The sequence below is a fragment of the Candida jiufengensis genome (assembly GCF_024610255.1).
Source record: "Candida jiufengensis strain CBS 10846 chromosome Unknown scaffold3, whole genome shotgun sequence".
NCBI lineage: Eukaryota > Fungi > Ascomycota > Pichiomycetes > Serinales > Debaryomycetaceae > Lodderomyces > Lodderomyces jiufengensis.
In genome coordinates this window covers 233,713-249,431 of record NW_026261560.1, presented here as the reverse complement: position 1 = coordinate 249,431, position 15,719 = coordinate 233,713, and the positions used below count along the sequence as shown (strand labels likewise).

At 22.7% G+C, this 15,719-nt stretch overlaps 6 protein-coding genes across 6 annotated transcripts; 3 read left to right on the top strand and 3 right to left on the bottom strand. All coding sequences in view use genetic code 12, as the record gives it.

Moving 5' to 3' along the window:
- Positions 1–182: 182 nt before the first annotated feature.
- Positions 183–2,411, top strand: KGF54_002580 (DNA-binding SCF ubiquitin ligase subunit; the record flags this gene model as incomplete). Its single annotated transcript, XM_051763075.1, has 1 exon — positions 183–2,411. The coding sequence occupies one exon, from the start codon at positions 183–185 to the stop codon at positions 2,409–2,411; it is 2,229 nt and encodes a 742-aa protein (XP_051619951.1).
- A 337-nt stretch (positions 2,412–2,748) lies between these two features.
- On the top strand, positions 2,749–4,341 carry PPT1 (protein serine/threonine phosphatase; the record flags this gene model as incomplete). Its single annotated transcript, XM_051763073.1, has 1 exon — positions 2,749–4,341. One exon carries the CDS (start codon positions 2,749–2,751, stop codon positions 4,339–4,341), a length of 1,593 nt encoding a protein of 530 aa, XP_051619950.1.
- A 252-nt stretch (positions 4,342–4,593) lies between these two features.
- KGF54_002578 (uncharacterized protein) lies at positions 4,594–6,093 on the bottom strand (the record flags this gene model as incomplete). Its single annotated transcript, XM_051763072.1, has 1 exon — positions 4,594–6,093. One exon carries the CDS (start codon positions 6,091–6,093, stop codon positions 4,594–4,596), a length of 1,500 nt encoding a protein of 499 aa, XP_051619949.1.
- Positions 6,094–6,740: 647 nt separating this feature from the next.
- PMC1 (calcium-transporting ATPase) lies at positions 6,741–10,430 on the bottom strand (the record flags this gene model as incomplete). The annotated part of the gene is made up of 1 exon (XM_051763071.1): positions 6,741–10,430. The coding sequence occupies one exon, from the start codon at positions 10,428–10,430 to the stop codon at positions 6,741–6,743; it is 3,690 nt and encodes a 1,229-aa protein (XP_051619948.1).
- Positions 10,431–13,903: 3,473 nt separating this feature from the next.
- On the bottom strand, positions 13,904–14,776 carry KGF54_002576 (uncharacterized protein; the record flags this gene model as incomplete). Its single annotated transcript, XM_051763070.1, has 1 exon — positions 13,904–14,776. One exon carries the CDS (start codon positions 14,774–14,776, stop codon positions 13,904–13,906), a length of 873 nt encoding a protein of 290 aa, XP_051619947.1.
- Positions 14,777–15,066: 290 nt separating this feature from the next.
- Positions 15,067–15,639, top strand: KGF54_002575 (uncharacterized protein; the record flags this gene model as incomplete). The annotated part of the gene is made up of 1 exon (XM_051763069.1): positions 15,067–15,639. One exon carries the CDS (start codon positions 15,067–15,069, stop codon positions 15,637–15,639), a length of 573 nt encoding a protein of 190 aa, XP_051619946.1.
- Positions 15,640–15,719: the final 80 nt, after the last annotated feature.

Genomic DNA, 15,719 nt, shown 5'->3' with positions numbered 1-15,719 from the left:
CAAAACATGGCGCTTTTTTGTACTCCATATTAATAATTATTTTATTAATTATTATTTACGCGTATGGGAGTATCAATATTTATTTTATTATTTTATTATCAAACTAATCAATTTAACATCAAATTTTAAGTTATCCAACAAGTTTTAATAATCAATGATAAAAAAATAATGAGTCAATCCAGATGATAGATGAACAATTAATAAAAGATAAAAGTAAATTAGCAATATTATATTTTAAATCAAATGAATTTTCAAAAGCGTTAAGTTTATTTAATACACTTATAGAAAAGCTAAAGAATTTACCAATTGAAGAAATCAAAAATATTAGATTGAAATATTATGATTTATCAGAAAATCCAAAATATGGAAAATTAGTTCATCCCAAGTTATGTACTCTTCTTGATCAAAGAGCTTCAACTTATGAAAAATTAAATAATTTAACAAAAGCTTTACAAGATTCAAATACAATTTTAAAAATTGATCCTTTCAATGTTAAAGGATATTTAAGATCTGGTAAGATATTAATTTTACAAAATAAAAAATTTGAAGCTTATAAAATTTATCAAAATGGGATATATGTATTAAAAACTTTTCAAAAAAATAATTGTAAAGAAGACATTGATCTAGTATCAAATTGTCAAACTACTTTGATTGAAAAATTAAAATCTCAATATCTGTCTTTGAATCGAGAATTGAAATTGGAAAAAGAGATTTCAACTAATAGCAAGAGCGGCAATAAGTCGATTTCTCCGTTGTCATCAATATCATTATCACAATCTTCATCAAACTCATTATCACGATCGTCATCAAAATCATCATCACAGTCTTCCTCACAACCAAATAAACGGAGAAAAATAGAAAGCAAAAACCTTGATCCATTCAAACATTTTCCAATAGAAGTTATAGACGTTATATTGAAGCATTTATCTACAAATGAAATATTTAATTGTATGAGATGTTGCAAAAAATGGTATATTACTGTAATTAGTTTACAACTTTTTGAATTCAAGTGTAAAAATAATATAACATTGGATGAATTTATTAATGGTTTAAAATTTTTCAAAAAAAATGTAAGAGGTACTTACTCAAAATCAATAAATTTGAGAATAAATCAAGTTTATAATTCTAAAATTTATCATATATTATCAATAATAATTAAAGAAAATCAAATTAATTTTAAATCATTGGATTTATCAGATTTAAATTTAAATTTACAAAATATTTATCATGTTTTTTTTAAATCTGGCTGGAGATTAAACAATTTTAAATTTTTAAAAGAATTAAATTTAGGTATAAATTGTTCAATAAAATCTTCTCATACTTTACTCAACATATTCCCAAATTTGAAAAAATTAAAGATTATTACAATAGTTCCTGAAAAATCTGTACTAAATAACTTACCTATCAATGATAAATTATATAATAGGTATAAAGATCTAGTACTAGATGATTATAAAAATCTAGAAAATTTAATACTTATAAATCATTCAAAATTATTAGACTCAAATATTATGAGAATTTCAAATGAAACTTATACACCTTTCCCTCCAAATTTAATCAAAAATTCATTTAGTCAATTAAGTGAGTTAACAATTGTTTCATTTGATTTAAGTAATCATTTACCAGTATTTGGTGAATTTATGATCAATAGTCAAAAATTAAAAAAATTATATTTTGAAAATAATAAAGGTATAAATTTAATTATTTTATTACAAATGTTTTTAAATTATAAACCAAATTTTAAATTGACAAGTTTTACATTTAGAGAATATCAAGTTGAAAATATTTTAAATTTACAAGAATTAGGTAATATCGAAATTATACCTGAATTATCATATGTTGAAAATTTAGACTTGTATAAAAATAATTTATCACAACAAGCATTAATTAAAATTTTAAAATTTTGTTATCAAACTGTTGTAACTTTAAATATTGGTAATTCAACATACTTGGATTTTTCAAATCATAAAGTTAATAATTTAGATCATAGATTTATAACAAATTTAACTCAACAAAGACAAAAACAATTTCAAATCCAATTAAATGAAATTTTAAAAAAATGTATAAATTTGAAAAATTTATATTTAAATGAATTAAATATTGATACAATTGGAATAATGAATATTATTAAACAATTTGAAAAATTATTTCAAGAAATTGATCAAAAACCAAAAATATTAAATTTAGATTTAAGTTTTAATAATTTTGATGGAATTGATTTATTAAAATTATTAAACTGTTTGGAATCCACTAAGTTAATAAATTTAAATTTCATTGATATAAATGGATTAGGAATATCTCAAGATACTATTGAATTTAGTTTGAAAAAAAAATTAGTTTCAAATACTAATTTTGATCAATCAAGAATTAAATGGTTACAATATGGTGGTAATAGTTTAATCATTAATTAGATTTATAGATAGAACTTGTCACTAAAAGTAAAGTTGATAAAAAATTAGACCAAACCAGATCAATAATAAGCATATGTTGTCTAATTGTTTGGACCTAATAAAATTTCATTCTCTGTCGTTCCAATTACTTCCAAATTGGACCTAATTACCCCACAATTATTCGTCTTAAAATTTTCATATTTACTTCATGCGACTTAGAATAAATTTTTTACTCTCAAAGATTTTCATTATTATGAACAAAAAAAAGAAAAAGACTAAATAAATAAAGATAATAATAAAAATTAAAAAGTAATTATTGAATCAAATTGAAAAATAATTTTACATTATATTTATTCAAATGTCAACAATAAAAGATGAAGCTAATAAATATAAAGATGAAGGTAATCAATATTTAAAAGATCATAAATTTGAAGAAGCAATAGAATCATATACAAAAGCAATAAATTTAGATCCAACAAATCCAATTTTTTATTCAAATAGAGCTCAAGTTAATATAAAATTAGAAAATTATGGATTAGCTATACAAGATTGTGATTTTGCAATTGAACAAAATCCAAATTTTTTAAAAGCTTATTATCGAAAGGGAGTTTCACAAATGGCTATATTACAACATAAAAAAGCTCAACAAAATTTTAAATTTTTATTAAATAAATTACCAAATGATAAATTAACTTTAGAAAATTATAAACAATGTACAAATTATTTAAAAAGAGAAGCTTTTGAAAAAGCAATAGCTGGAGATTCTCATATATCTATTTTTAATACTATTGATTATGAAAGAATACAAATTGAAAAATCATGGCAAGGACCTGATTTGAAAATTACAACAACTAAAGATTCTCAAGGTAATATTTTAGTTGATATATCCAATTTAGATGAAAATTATTTAAAATATGTTATAAATCATTTTAAAAATGGTGGTAAATTACCTAAAAAACATGTATTTGCAATAATTGCTAAAATAAATCAAATTTTAAAAAATGAAAAAAGTATGACTGAAATTTCAATAAATCATTCAAAATTAACAAATTTACAAAAATCCAATGATGAAATAATTGGTGGTGAAAAATTAACAGTTGTTGGAGATACTCATGGACAATTTTTTGATGTTTTAAATTTATTTAAAAAATTTGGTAAAGTTTCTGAAAATCATATGTATTTATTTAATGGAGATTTTGTTGATAGAGGTTCTTGGTCAACTGAAGTTATATTATATTTATATATTTTAAAAATCTTGTATCCAAAAAGACTATTTTTAAATAGAGGTAATCATGAAACTAATGATATGAATAAAACTTATGGATTTTATGATGAAGTTGAATTTAAATATAATAAAAAAATTTATGAATTTTTTACTGAAAGTTTTGGTTCATTACCTTTATCTTGTTTAATAAATAAAGAATATTTATGTATGCATGGAGGATTATTTTCAAATGATAAAATTAAATTAGAAGATTTAAAAAATATAAATAGATTTCCTACAAATGGGTCCTCACAACCTCCAAAAGAAGGTATTGCAATGGAATTATTATGGACTGATCCACAAATAATAAATGGTAGATCACCATCAAAAAGAGGAATTGGTATACAATTTGGTCCAGATATAACTGAAAGATTTTGTTTAAATAATAAAATTAGAAAAATTTTAAGATCTCATGAAGTTAGAATGTCAGGAGTAGAAAATGAACATAATGGTAGATTAATTACTATATTTTCTGCACCAAATTATTGTGATTCAACTGGGAATTTAGGTGGTGTTTTACATTTCACTGAAAATCCAAATTATGATTTTTCAAAAGATAATGGTGAAGGTTATAAATTAATTGATGATAAAAATTGTCCTTGGATATTATCTAATGAAACTTTTGAAGCTGTTGAACATCCAGATATAAAACCTATGGCTTATTCAAAAGGTGGATTTGGATTTTAATGATGGTGATGATGGTGATGGTGGTGGTAGCTGTAAATTATTTAAATTATAATTAGATATTTAGACTATAAAGTTTTCTTGATTTTCATCGTATATATGAAGTATTTATGATTAATGTAATATTATTAGAATTTAGATAAAATTTTAGACTATTTCTTTACAAATTTATTAAAAAGATTATCCATTTTATGTAAAAAATATTTATAAAAAAAAAAAGTTATTAAATAACTTTATTTCATCTATAAAACTTTTTTAATGTTTAAATTCTTCACCAACTGAAATAATACTACTAATTAAATCATCAACAGTTAAATCAGTCAAAATTGGAGAATTAAAGACAACTCTAAAAAATTCCCCTTGTGAATCATCATTAGGATTAGGACTAAAATCAACAAGATATTTCCCCAACAGATGTAATCTTCTCGATATAAATCTTGTAATTTCAGTATTATTTTTTGTTTTTACATGTTCAGGTTTATAGTAAAAACAAACTTGTAAACATTGAGGAGGATTAGGTCCAACTATTTCAAACCTGAAATCTTTTGTAATTTGAGAAACAAAATATTGTTGAATTTGAAAAGCATGATTTATTCTTTTTTCAAATCCAGAAGTACCATAATATAACCAAGATAAATAAAATTTAAAACTATCAGCTCTACGACCACAACCCATTGTACCATCAGCTAAATCATAATTTTCTGAATCATCATTATCTTCTCTATTATGAAATAAATAAGGAGCTTTTAAACTCATACTAGTTTGAAAATTTGAAACTTTTGGTAATAATAAAAATGAACATGTATTTGGTATACCCAACATTTTATGAGGATTTACAGTTATTGAATCTGCAAATTCACTACCTGATAATCTATCTTTATATTTAGGTGAAAATATTACATTACCACCCCATGATCCATCAATATGGAAAAAAATATTATATTTTTTTGCAATTTGTGAAATTTCATTAAAATTATCATAAGATCCAAATACAGTAGTACCAGCAGTAGCATTTATATATAATGGAGTATATCCATCTTGTAATGTTTTTTTAATAGTTTCTTCTAATTCAGAAGTTATAATTTTCCCATCATTATCAACATTAATTTTAAATACATTATCTGATCCTAATCCTAATAATATAGCACCTTTTACAACTGAATAATGACAATGTTTACTAGTATATATAGCAAATTTATATCCCAGATTACCTTTATTTTTAGTTTCTGGATATTTTAAACTTCTTGCAATTTGTAAACTTGTTATATTTGACCATGAACCTCCACTAAATGTTAATCCACCACATGTATCTTTATCATTTATAAAAAATAATGAAGCATATTTTTTTCCAATATAATTTTCTAAAACTGATAATACTGGTGATACAGTATATACATGAGAATTTGTATTTAATACACTCAACAAAATATCTGATATAATACCTATTGGATTATTTGATGCATATAATTTATCTAAAAATCCTGGATTCCAAGTATTTACAGAATATTCTAATACATCATCAATAATTTTTTCAAGTTTTTCTTCAGATACTGGATTTTCTAAATTATTATCATTTTTTAAAAAAATTGACTTTAAATAATTTGGTTCATTATATTTACCTAATGAATTTGAAGTATATAATTCATGATTTGGATCTGATTTTGCAATATGATCTAGTATTTTTGGTTTTATTAAAGTTAGCAAATTATCTAATTCTTCTACTCTATTTGATTCTAAATCCGATTTAATTGTCATTTTTTTAAAAGGTTGGATGGTTGGTTTGAAGTAAAAAAGTTTTTAAAAAGTTGTGAAATTTTGAACTATTATAATTATTATAATTTTTTTTTTGTTCAATAATAAATTTTAATTAATTGAAAAATTATTTTTTGTGTTTTTGTAATTTATTAATACTTTTCAATTATTCAAAATGTGGAGTGAAAAAATTTAATATTGGAAAAAGATTGAAATATATGTTTATTAGAAAGTCATGAATCACTGACGAACCAAAAAATATTGATTAATTCATTTGTTCTTTTCAAGTTTTCAATAACTAACATTAATTTACATTTGTTTCAATTATTATGAAAAATTTAAAGTCAAAATTGTGGTGGATACAAAAATAAAAACTTTTATTTGGTTGCAAAAAAAGAAAAAGAAAAACGAAACTTTAACTTTAACTTAAAAATCATATTCGAAACAAAAGACAATAAGATCAATATTGTAATCAATTGCAAAGTTGTAGTTACAAGTTTAATAAATAAATAAAGATTTATTTTAATTGTATATATTTATAAATATATATATATATACTAAGCAATCAATGCAATTTATATAAAAAAATTAATAATACAAAAAATACTAATTAAAAAAAAAATTTAAATGAATGGAATGTTAACTAAAGTCTATTTTTTATCAATTAATTTATCATGTAAATGATCATTAGTATCATCACTATCAGTAACTAATTGATTTTGTCGACTAATTTCTAAATTATTATTCTCATCATCTTCATTATTATTATTATACTCTAAATCTGATTTTTTAGATTTTTTCAACCATTTAAATCCAACTATATAAATAAATTTATTAAATGCTTTTGTTGGGAATATTTTTTCAACCCACCAATTTGGAACAAGTCTAATTAATAATCCTACAGGTATTGATATAAATCCACATAATATTGCTGTTGCCCACATTCCTGGAGTTTGTCTTGCAATACTGAAAGCTGCACCTCCAACAAACATAATTAAAACTTGAAATCCTCCAATTATAAGAGCAATACTTATAAAATACCAATTTCTGAAAAGGTGTTGGAAAAAATTTAAATTTTCTAATGTAAATCTACCTCTAATAGTTTTAATTTCATCTGCTTCATCTAATTTTCTAGTTACAAATAATTTCCAAAATTGTAACCATACAAAAGTATTAAATGTCATTGCATCTAATTGTTTTTCTTGATGATTACTTATATGATGATGATTTGGGAAAAATAATTGTTTTCCTGCAAAATGTAATATAAATGTTATAATTAATTGTGTTGTTGATTGTCCTAAAATCATTTTCCACATTGATGTTGAAATTAATGGTGCTGTTCTACCTGCTGGTTTTCTATTTAAAAATGAATCATCTGGTTTATCTGTTGCTAATGCTAATGCTGCTAAAGTATCCATAATTAAATTAACCCATAATAATTGAACTGCTGTTAAAACTGATTGATTTTCTGATGATGCAACTGCAGAAACAAATGTTAATACACATGCTGTAATATTAACAGTTAATTGAAATTGAATAAATTTTTTGATAGATGTTGCAACTGTTCTACCCCATTTTATAGCTTGAACAATATCTGTAAAATCATCAGTCATTAATATAATATCAGAAGCTTCTCTTGCAACTTCTGTACCTGCTATACCCATTGAAAATCCAACATCTGCTAATTTTAAAGCTGGTGCATCATTTGTACCATCCCCAGTAACTGCAACAACATCACCTCTTTTACGTAATGTATCAACTAATATTCTTTTATCTTCTGGTGATGATCTTGCTAATACTTTTAATTGAGGTACAATTTTATTTCTTTCTTGTTGTGATAATTTTCTAAATGTTGGACCTTCCATATATGCATATTCATTTGATAAATCATCTGGTGTTAAAATATGACATTCTTTTGATATAGCTTTTGCAGTATTTAAATTATCTCCAGTAACCATACGAACTGTAACTCCTGCTCTTTTACATTGTAATACAGCTTGTGCAACTCCTGGTTTTAAAGGATCTTGGATACCAACTAATGCATCTAATACAAATTGTTTATTTATTTCACTTGCAGTTTGAGTGACATTTATAAGTTTTGTAGGATCAGCTTCGGTGGTGTTGCTATTTGATTCATCAATTAAATCTTTTGGTGGCCATGATTTAATACCACAAAAATCTCTATGACCTAATGCTATTGCTCTTAAAGCATCATTTGCATATTCATCAATTTTACTTAATACTGCATCTCTTTTTGTTCTATCTAATTTAATTAATTCACCTTTATCATTATTTTCAAATCCACAATTTTTAAAAATAATTTCTGCTGCTCCTTTAACATAAACTCTGAAACCATTTTCAATTTTCATAACTATACCTGCCCATTTTCTTGAACTTTCAAATGGTATAATTTGTACAATATCTGAATGATTTTCTTTTCTAATTTCTTCTAATGTTTTGTGGTCAAAACTTCCAAATGTCTTTTTAGCTAATAATAATAATGCAGATTCTGTTTTGTTTCCTAAATATGGTTCATTATCCATACCTAATTGTTGATTATTTTTTTGCAGATTTTTTTGAAATATACTTTGTAAAAAATTCTTTTTTGGTGGTCTTTGTTTTGCTGCTAAAGCTTTTGTTTCATCATAATCTGAATTTTCAAATGCAGTTGAATTAAGTATCATATTTGTTGTTAAAAAAATTCTTAATTCTGGTGTAATTTCTTCAATTGCTTGTTTTGAAGTTGGTTCATATTTATTATCAGCTGCAGTATCATCAAATTCTAATAATTCACCATCTTGTTTTAATCCAAAAAATCCTCGAACTATTCTCATTTTATTTTCAGTTAAAGTACCTGTTTTATCTGAACAAACTGCTGTTGCTCCTCCCATAGTTTCACAACTTTTTAAAACTCTTACTAAATTACCATTCTGTGCCATTCTTGTTGTAGCAAATGCTAATGCTAAAGTAACTGCTAATGGTAAACCTTCAGGTATAGCAACAACAACAATAGTTACTGCAGTAATAATAATATCAATAAATTTTTTACCTTTATCTGCTGATTTTAATTGATGGAAAGTTCCACCAGGTGCAATATCAACACAATATCTTATAAATAATACAATAAATAATATAATAGCTGCTAAAAAACCATATTTTGATATTCCTTCAGCTAAATTATCTAATCTAACTTGCATTGGAGTAGTTTCTGCTTCAACATTAAGACTTGCCATTGTTCTACCATGTATTGAATTTGATCCAACAGCAGTAACTACAGCATTTCCTAAACCTGATAATACTTTAGCACCTGAAATTAAATAAGGATCTTTAAATTTTATTTGTTGACTACCAATATCTTCATCAGTTGGTAAATTTTTTTCATAAATTTCCATACATTCTTTTACTGGGAATTTTTTAATGGTTGCTGATTCACCAGTAAGAGCAGATTCATCACATTCAACTTCACCTTGAAATAATATACAATCAGCAGGTACAACATCACCAGTTTGTAAATTTATAATATCACCAACTAATAAATCATAAATACTTATTAACTTTTGTTCACCATTTCTAACAACAATTAATTCACGATCTTCCTTTTTAGCATTTAATTTTGCAAATTGTCTTTCCTTTTGATAATCATTTGCTGCTCCAACTATTACAACTATACAAACAGCAACTAATATAGCAACACCTTCAACCCAATCTACTTTTGGTAATGGTTTACCTTCATCATCATAATGAGTTCCACTTCCAAATGTTTCATATAACCCCAATGCTAAAGAAACAACTGCTGCTATAGATAATATAATTAATACTTTATCTTTAAAAGCTTCATAACATAATCTAAAAAATGATTTCAGTACTTTTTGTGGTAATTTATTTATACCAAAATTATTTCTTCTATTTTCAAAATCTTTTTCATTTGAACCATCTAATCCTTTATTTGGATTAGTTTGTAATAATGAACATAATTTTTCAAATCCTCCCATTTCATAAAGATATTTTAAAGATTTTGGATCATGTAATGCAATTAATTCTTGTGGTGATATAAAATTACCTAAATTTTTTCTTGATGTAGAAGTTGATAATCTTGATGCTAATTTATGTAATGATAATGAAGTTTGATTTGGATTTGTTGAAAATTTTTGTGGTGGTTTTGATGATCTTGTTTCATCTAATGATATTTTTGGTTGTTGTTGTTGATCTTGTTGCTTTTTTATATCATTTTCTTGTAATGGAGTATTTGAATTTATTGATGAAGCATCGTCATCATCATATTGAGGAATTTCTAATGTTTTACCATGACCCAACTTGTCAGATGGAGTTCGTGGTGCCATTTGAAATATTTAAATGATTTAAATTGTTATATGAATGAGTTATTGTAAAATTTAAACAAAACAGTTTTTGGATAGTTTTGATGTTTGTTGTATAATTTAATGATATAAACTCTTGATGATCAAAATATAATTTTAAGTTGTTCTTTGAAATAACTGATCTAATGGATATTCAAATAATTTTATTTTATGGTAGAATCTTATGTTGTATTTTTAATTTAAAATATGATTACTTATAAACCTTTATTAATATTTATATAAATTGTTCTAAAGTTCTATCAAATAAGTGGTAATAATTGTAGATAAAAATGCAAAATTTGTATATATTATATATATGAGATTATGAATGAATGAATAATGAGTTAAATCTTTTGCTGTAATATAAATAAAGTAATGCTAATAAATATAATTTTAATATAAAGATAATTTGAAATTGTAAATGATAATATTATTGAATTCTTATATAATATATTATAGATAAATAAAAATGATAATTAAATGATAATTAAATCGATATATAAAAGGCAATCTTAAATTATATTATATAATTTGTAAGTAAATAATTTGAAAAAATTGAAAAATTTAATAATTAATATATAAAATAATTAGTTGTAGATCTTATTTACTTAAATGAAATATTTATAATGAAATATTAAAAGTAATGAAATATTTCAATCTATTTAAATAAATATATAATCAATTTGAACTCAGTTGAACAATCAATAATTCCTTTTATTAATTGAAATTGAAACAATTTTGATTATGATACTTATTATTCTTATTTTAGTATGTGGAATTTTTATAATCTAAAAAAATAAAAATTAAAAATTTAAAAAAAAAAAATAAAAAAATAAAATTAAAAAGGTACAAAAATGAATCTAATTTGTGTAAGAATTATTGACTTTTTCGTTTATGAAAAGTAAGGCTTATATTATGCAATAGTATATTGACTAAAACAACTTTCTTGTCATCATTATCTCAATCATTACATCTCAATCATTTGCCCCCTTCATTCAATTAGCTAAAGTCTTTTCAATTCTTTTGAGTGACATCAAATTTTTCGGTGTTAAATAAAAGAAATAAAATTAAAATAAAATAAAAAAAAAGAGGCTGTGTTTTTTTCTCTCGCTTTTTTTTTATTTCAAATTTAAATTAAAATAAAAAAAAAAAATCATCCAAGAAAAAAAAAAATATCAAAATACAATATAATCAAAAATTCTATTAAGGTTAAGTAATACGATCACAAATGTGTAAATTGAAATAGAAATGGAAGTTGTGTAACTGTAATAATAATAGTAAAACTTTGTTTCAATTGAAGCCGTATCATTAATTGGAACATAGTTTTGACTTCTTTTTTCTTTAATTGAAGGTCCAATTATATGATTAAGATTAAAATTAAAGATTTAATCAAGATTAAGTTTACATTGAATCAAAATCTTACATTAATTGACTTTTTATTATTACGCGGTTAAATTTTTTTATTTAAATTTTGTTCAAGTCATTTTTTTATAATTTGCGTCACTACTTTGATTTATAATATATCAAATCATTCATTTTAAATTATTATTTCTATTAAATTGATTGAAAAGTAATTGTCACATGAGACAATACTTTAAAAAGAAACTTATATATATATAATCATATTATTAGTTGACTTATTTAATAAACTGCGGTCAATGGCGGTTTACTATATACAAATGAATTCTGTTTTATCTCATCTCTTTATCACACGTTTAAAAGATAAATTGTGATCATTTACAATTTCATTAAAATACAACAAGGGTTTAAAAATAATGTATGTAGTATATTAATTATTATATTTTATATTGAATGAAATTTCTCGTAAATTTTAATAGATAAAAAAAGCTTGTAATTTCTTACAATTGCTTAGGAGGCAAAGTTAAGATGAAATTTTTAATCCTTAATTATTAAATAATTCTATGATCTATGTTAAGATCCCATCAATTTACAATACAGTAGATAAAAATTGATGATAATTTATTGTAATTTTAATGGTTCAAGATTATCAACATTTTATTTAATAGTATTTCGGATTTATGCAAATAATTTACTAAATGGAAAAATAGTTTTAAGTTTTTTAATTCTTCGATATTAAATTTATTTGGTTCATACATTTTGTGTAATTTCAATTTATTTATTTTTTTTTTTAATTTTATTTTATTTTTATTTGATTTCTAATTGTTTTTTTTTTATTTTATTAGTTGGTTGAGGTACGGAAGTTATGATGATTTCAAATAATAAATAATTTAATTATAATTTAAATTAAATTGATGTTTCAAATTAAATTATGAGCCACTCAATTATGATAATTGATAATAATTATATAATAATATGAACGGAATTTTAATTAATTGTTTCCAGATTTTCAAAAATAAGAGGCGCAATACATTTTGATTAATTTCATCAACAACTTTTTTATTTAAACATTTTTGTATATACTAAAGAACAATATTATACTTGCAAAATTCAAAATTGTTCATGGGTTTGATAAGGTAAGTATTTCAATCATTAATAAATAATTTATAAAATTCTTAACTCCTGTTATAATAAGAAAGAGATCAGATTATTCCATCAATAACTTCGCCCGTTTGTTTAAGCACCAAAAATCATTGAATTGAAAGGCACAAAAATTTCATCATTTAAGTTGTTCAACTTTTACGTTATTGAATAAATAAATGCTCTGAGTAATAACTCTTATCAAATTGCCAAGCAGTTTTCGAAAAATGTGTAAAGTATCATTTTTGCAGCCAAATTTTAAATTTTTTTTTTTTTTTTTTTGCCAGTTTTGAATATTTAGCTGCTAATCATTCAAGGCTTAGACTAATTATCATAAATCAAAATGTTCTTGTTTACATTCTCTAAAATGAGTACTTGATTGATTCAAAAGGCTGCTATTGTTTAAATTCATAAATTAAATTTTCTTTCGCTATCGGTTAATTTTGACATTTTTACAAAATTGCAAGCCAAAATTTGATTAAATTGCGAAGCAAATTAATTTAAATTTTGCACCGACAAAAATTTATTAAAATAGTTGACGAACACTGCCAATTACTTTCTTGTACTTGCTAAACATTTCGAATCTTAATTTCATTAATTAATTTGAAAAATTTATGTTTTTAAAAACTATTAAATTAAAAAAAAGATCGACTGTAATTTCATTTTTTGTCCAAAAAATCATGCCAGCAAATAATCTTATTGTTAAAACTAAGCACTTTTAAAATTCTAAATATGCCCATTTAGCCCAACGGTTAAGGCGTTAGCCTCCTAAGCTGAAGACTCCGGGTTCGAGTCCCGGAATGGGTTGGTATATATAAAAAAATATTTATTTTGTGAAACTATCATGTTTTTTATTTATAGAGAATAGAAATAGCTCAACTTTTTTTTGACTTATATTTTTTAATTATTGATACATATTTCTACTTTTTATACCTAATTTAAATAAGGTAGATTTTTTTTCAAAATTTATTCTCCCATGTTAATTCATTACCAAATTTATCTTTTAAATAACCTTTATTTTGATCACATTTTAAATGTTGTCTAGTACCAACATCACAAATAATTTTTTTAGGTTCCAGATTATCAAACATCATTAATCTTGGTTTATGTTTTATCCAACTTCTACTTATATCAACTTTATTTAAAGTTTTATCAAATATAACTAATCTTGTTAAAGGATATAAAATATTTAAAGGTAAATAACCAAATAATCTTGAAGCAAAATGAGTTGAATAACAAGCTATAAAAAAATCCCAATCTTTTTGTTTTGCATATTTTAATTTTGATTTTTCACTAAAATTTAACGCTAATGATGTATCATTTAATAAATAAAGAAAATAGTAGTAATAATACAAATAATTCAATGAACCTGATATACTTAAACTTTCACCTAAAGTAGCTATGTATCTAGTTGATACTATTAATCTATGAGTAAAAGCAACTCCCATTAATGGTGCATCTAAATCAAAAGCATTACTTGATATACATGGTGATATAGGTATATAATTTAATTTTGAAAATGATAATGATTGTAATTGAGTTTGAATTTCTAAATAATGATAATTACTTTTATTGGAATTTTCTTCTTGAGTAGAAAAAATTATTTCATCTATTGGAACTATTGAATTGTTTGTTTCTTGAATATGTATAACTGTTTTAGGATTATGAAAAAATAATGAACTTAAGAGGTTGTTATCTAAATGTTGATTTGATAATGTATAAAATGAAATTTGTGATTTATTTAATTGATTTGATTGATCTAAATCTATTACGTCATTTGATGAAATTTGTGAGCAGATGAATGAAATTATTAATATGAAATGAAATAACATAAATCGAAATTGCTATTAAAATTATAACACTGTAATGAAAGAATATAATGTATTGAAAACATGATTTTGTTAATTATTGATGAATATCACATATCATAAATCTTTATAAATCTTTATAATTTTTTACTCCACAAAATGTTTTTTTTTTTTTAAAATTTAAGCTTTGACACATTTTTTAAATTTGTGTAATTTCTACTTTTAATTACACAAAATTAAAAAGATTAAAAAAAGTTGAAATGATATGATAATTTTAAATTTTAAGTACGTACCAATCTACGAACCAAGTCATAATGATACCAACAACAATAATACTAAACAATTTAAAAATCATATCATTCATATCAATACTAATAACATTAACTTATCTAATCCCTAAATTCATATCACCAGAATTAATAACTCATATACAATTAAATTATAAAGTTATATTACTTTCTAAAAAATTTTGTCAAATTAGACCTGATCAATGTAATTATTTAATTAATGAAAAGTTAAGTGATCCTGAATTATTGAAAAAAAGATATTTTGAAACTTATGAATTATTATATATTGTTAATTCGCATATTTTAAAAATTGATGAAGTACTAATTAAATTTCTATTAAATAAATATAATCCATTTTTCCATTTATTAAAATTAATAACTTATATAAGAGGTATTGAAATAGATCATGAAAATGCAAAAGATATAGTTCATATTTTAATTGCTATTTCAAATACTATGATTTTCCATTCTTTAATGGGAATGTTTGTTTCTAAAATGTATATGTTTTTTGTAATGGGAATAATTATTACTGTGGTTGATCCATGGAATAAATTAACTGGACCAATTTGGAATGTTTTAAAAAGTTCAAATATTTTTTAAAGACAAATAATTGTTTTATTGACAAATAATTGTTTTATTGACAAGTATATAGACGAAATTACAAAAACTTTTTTAATTTT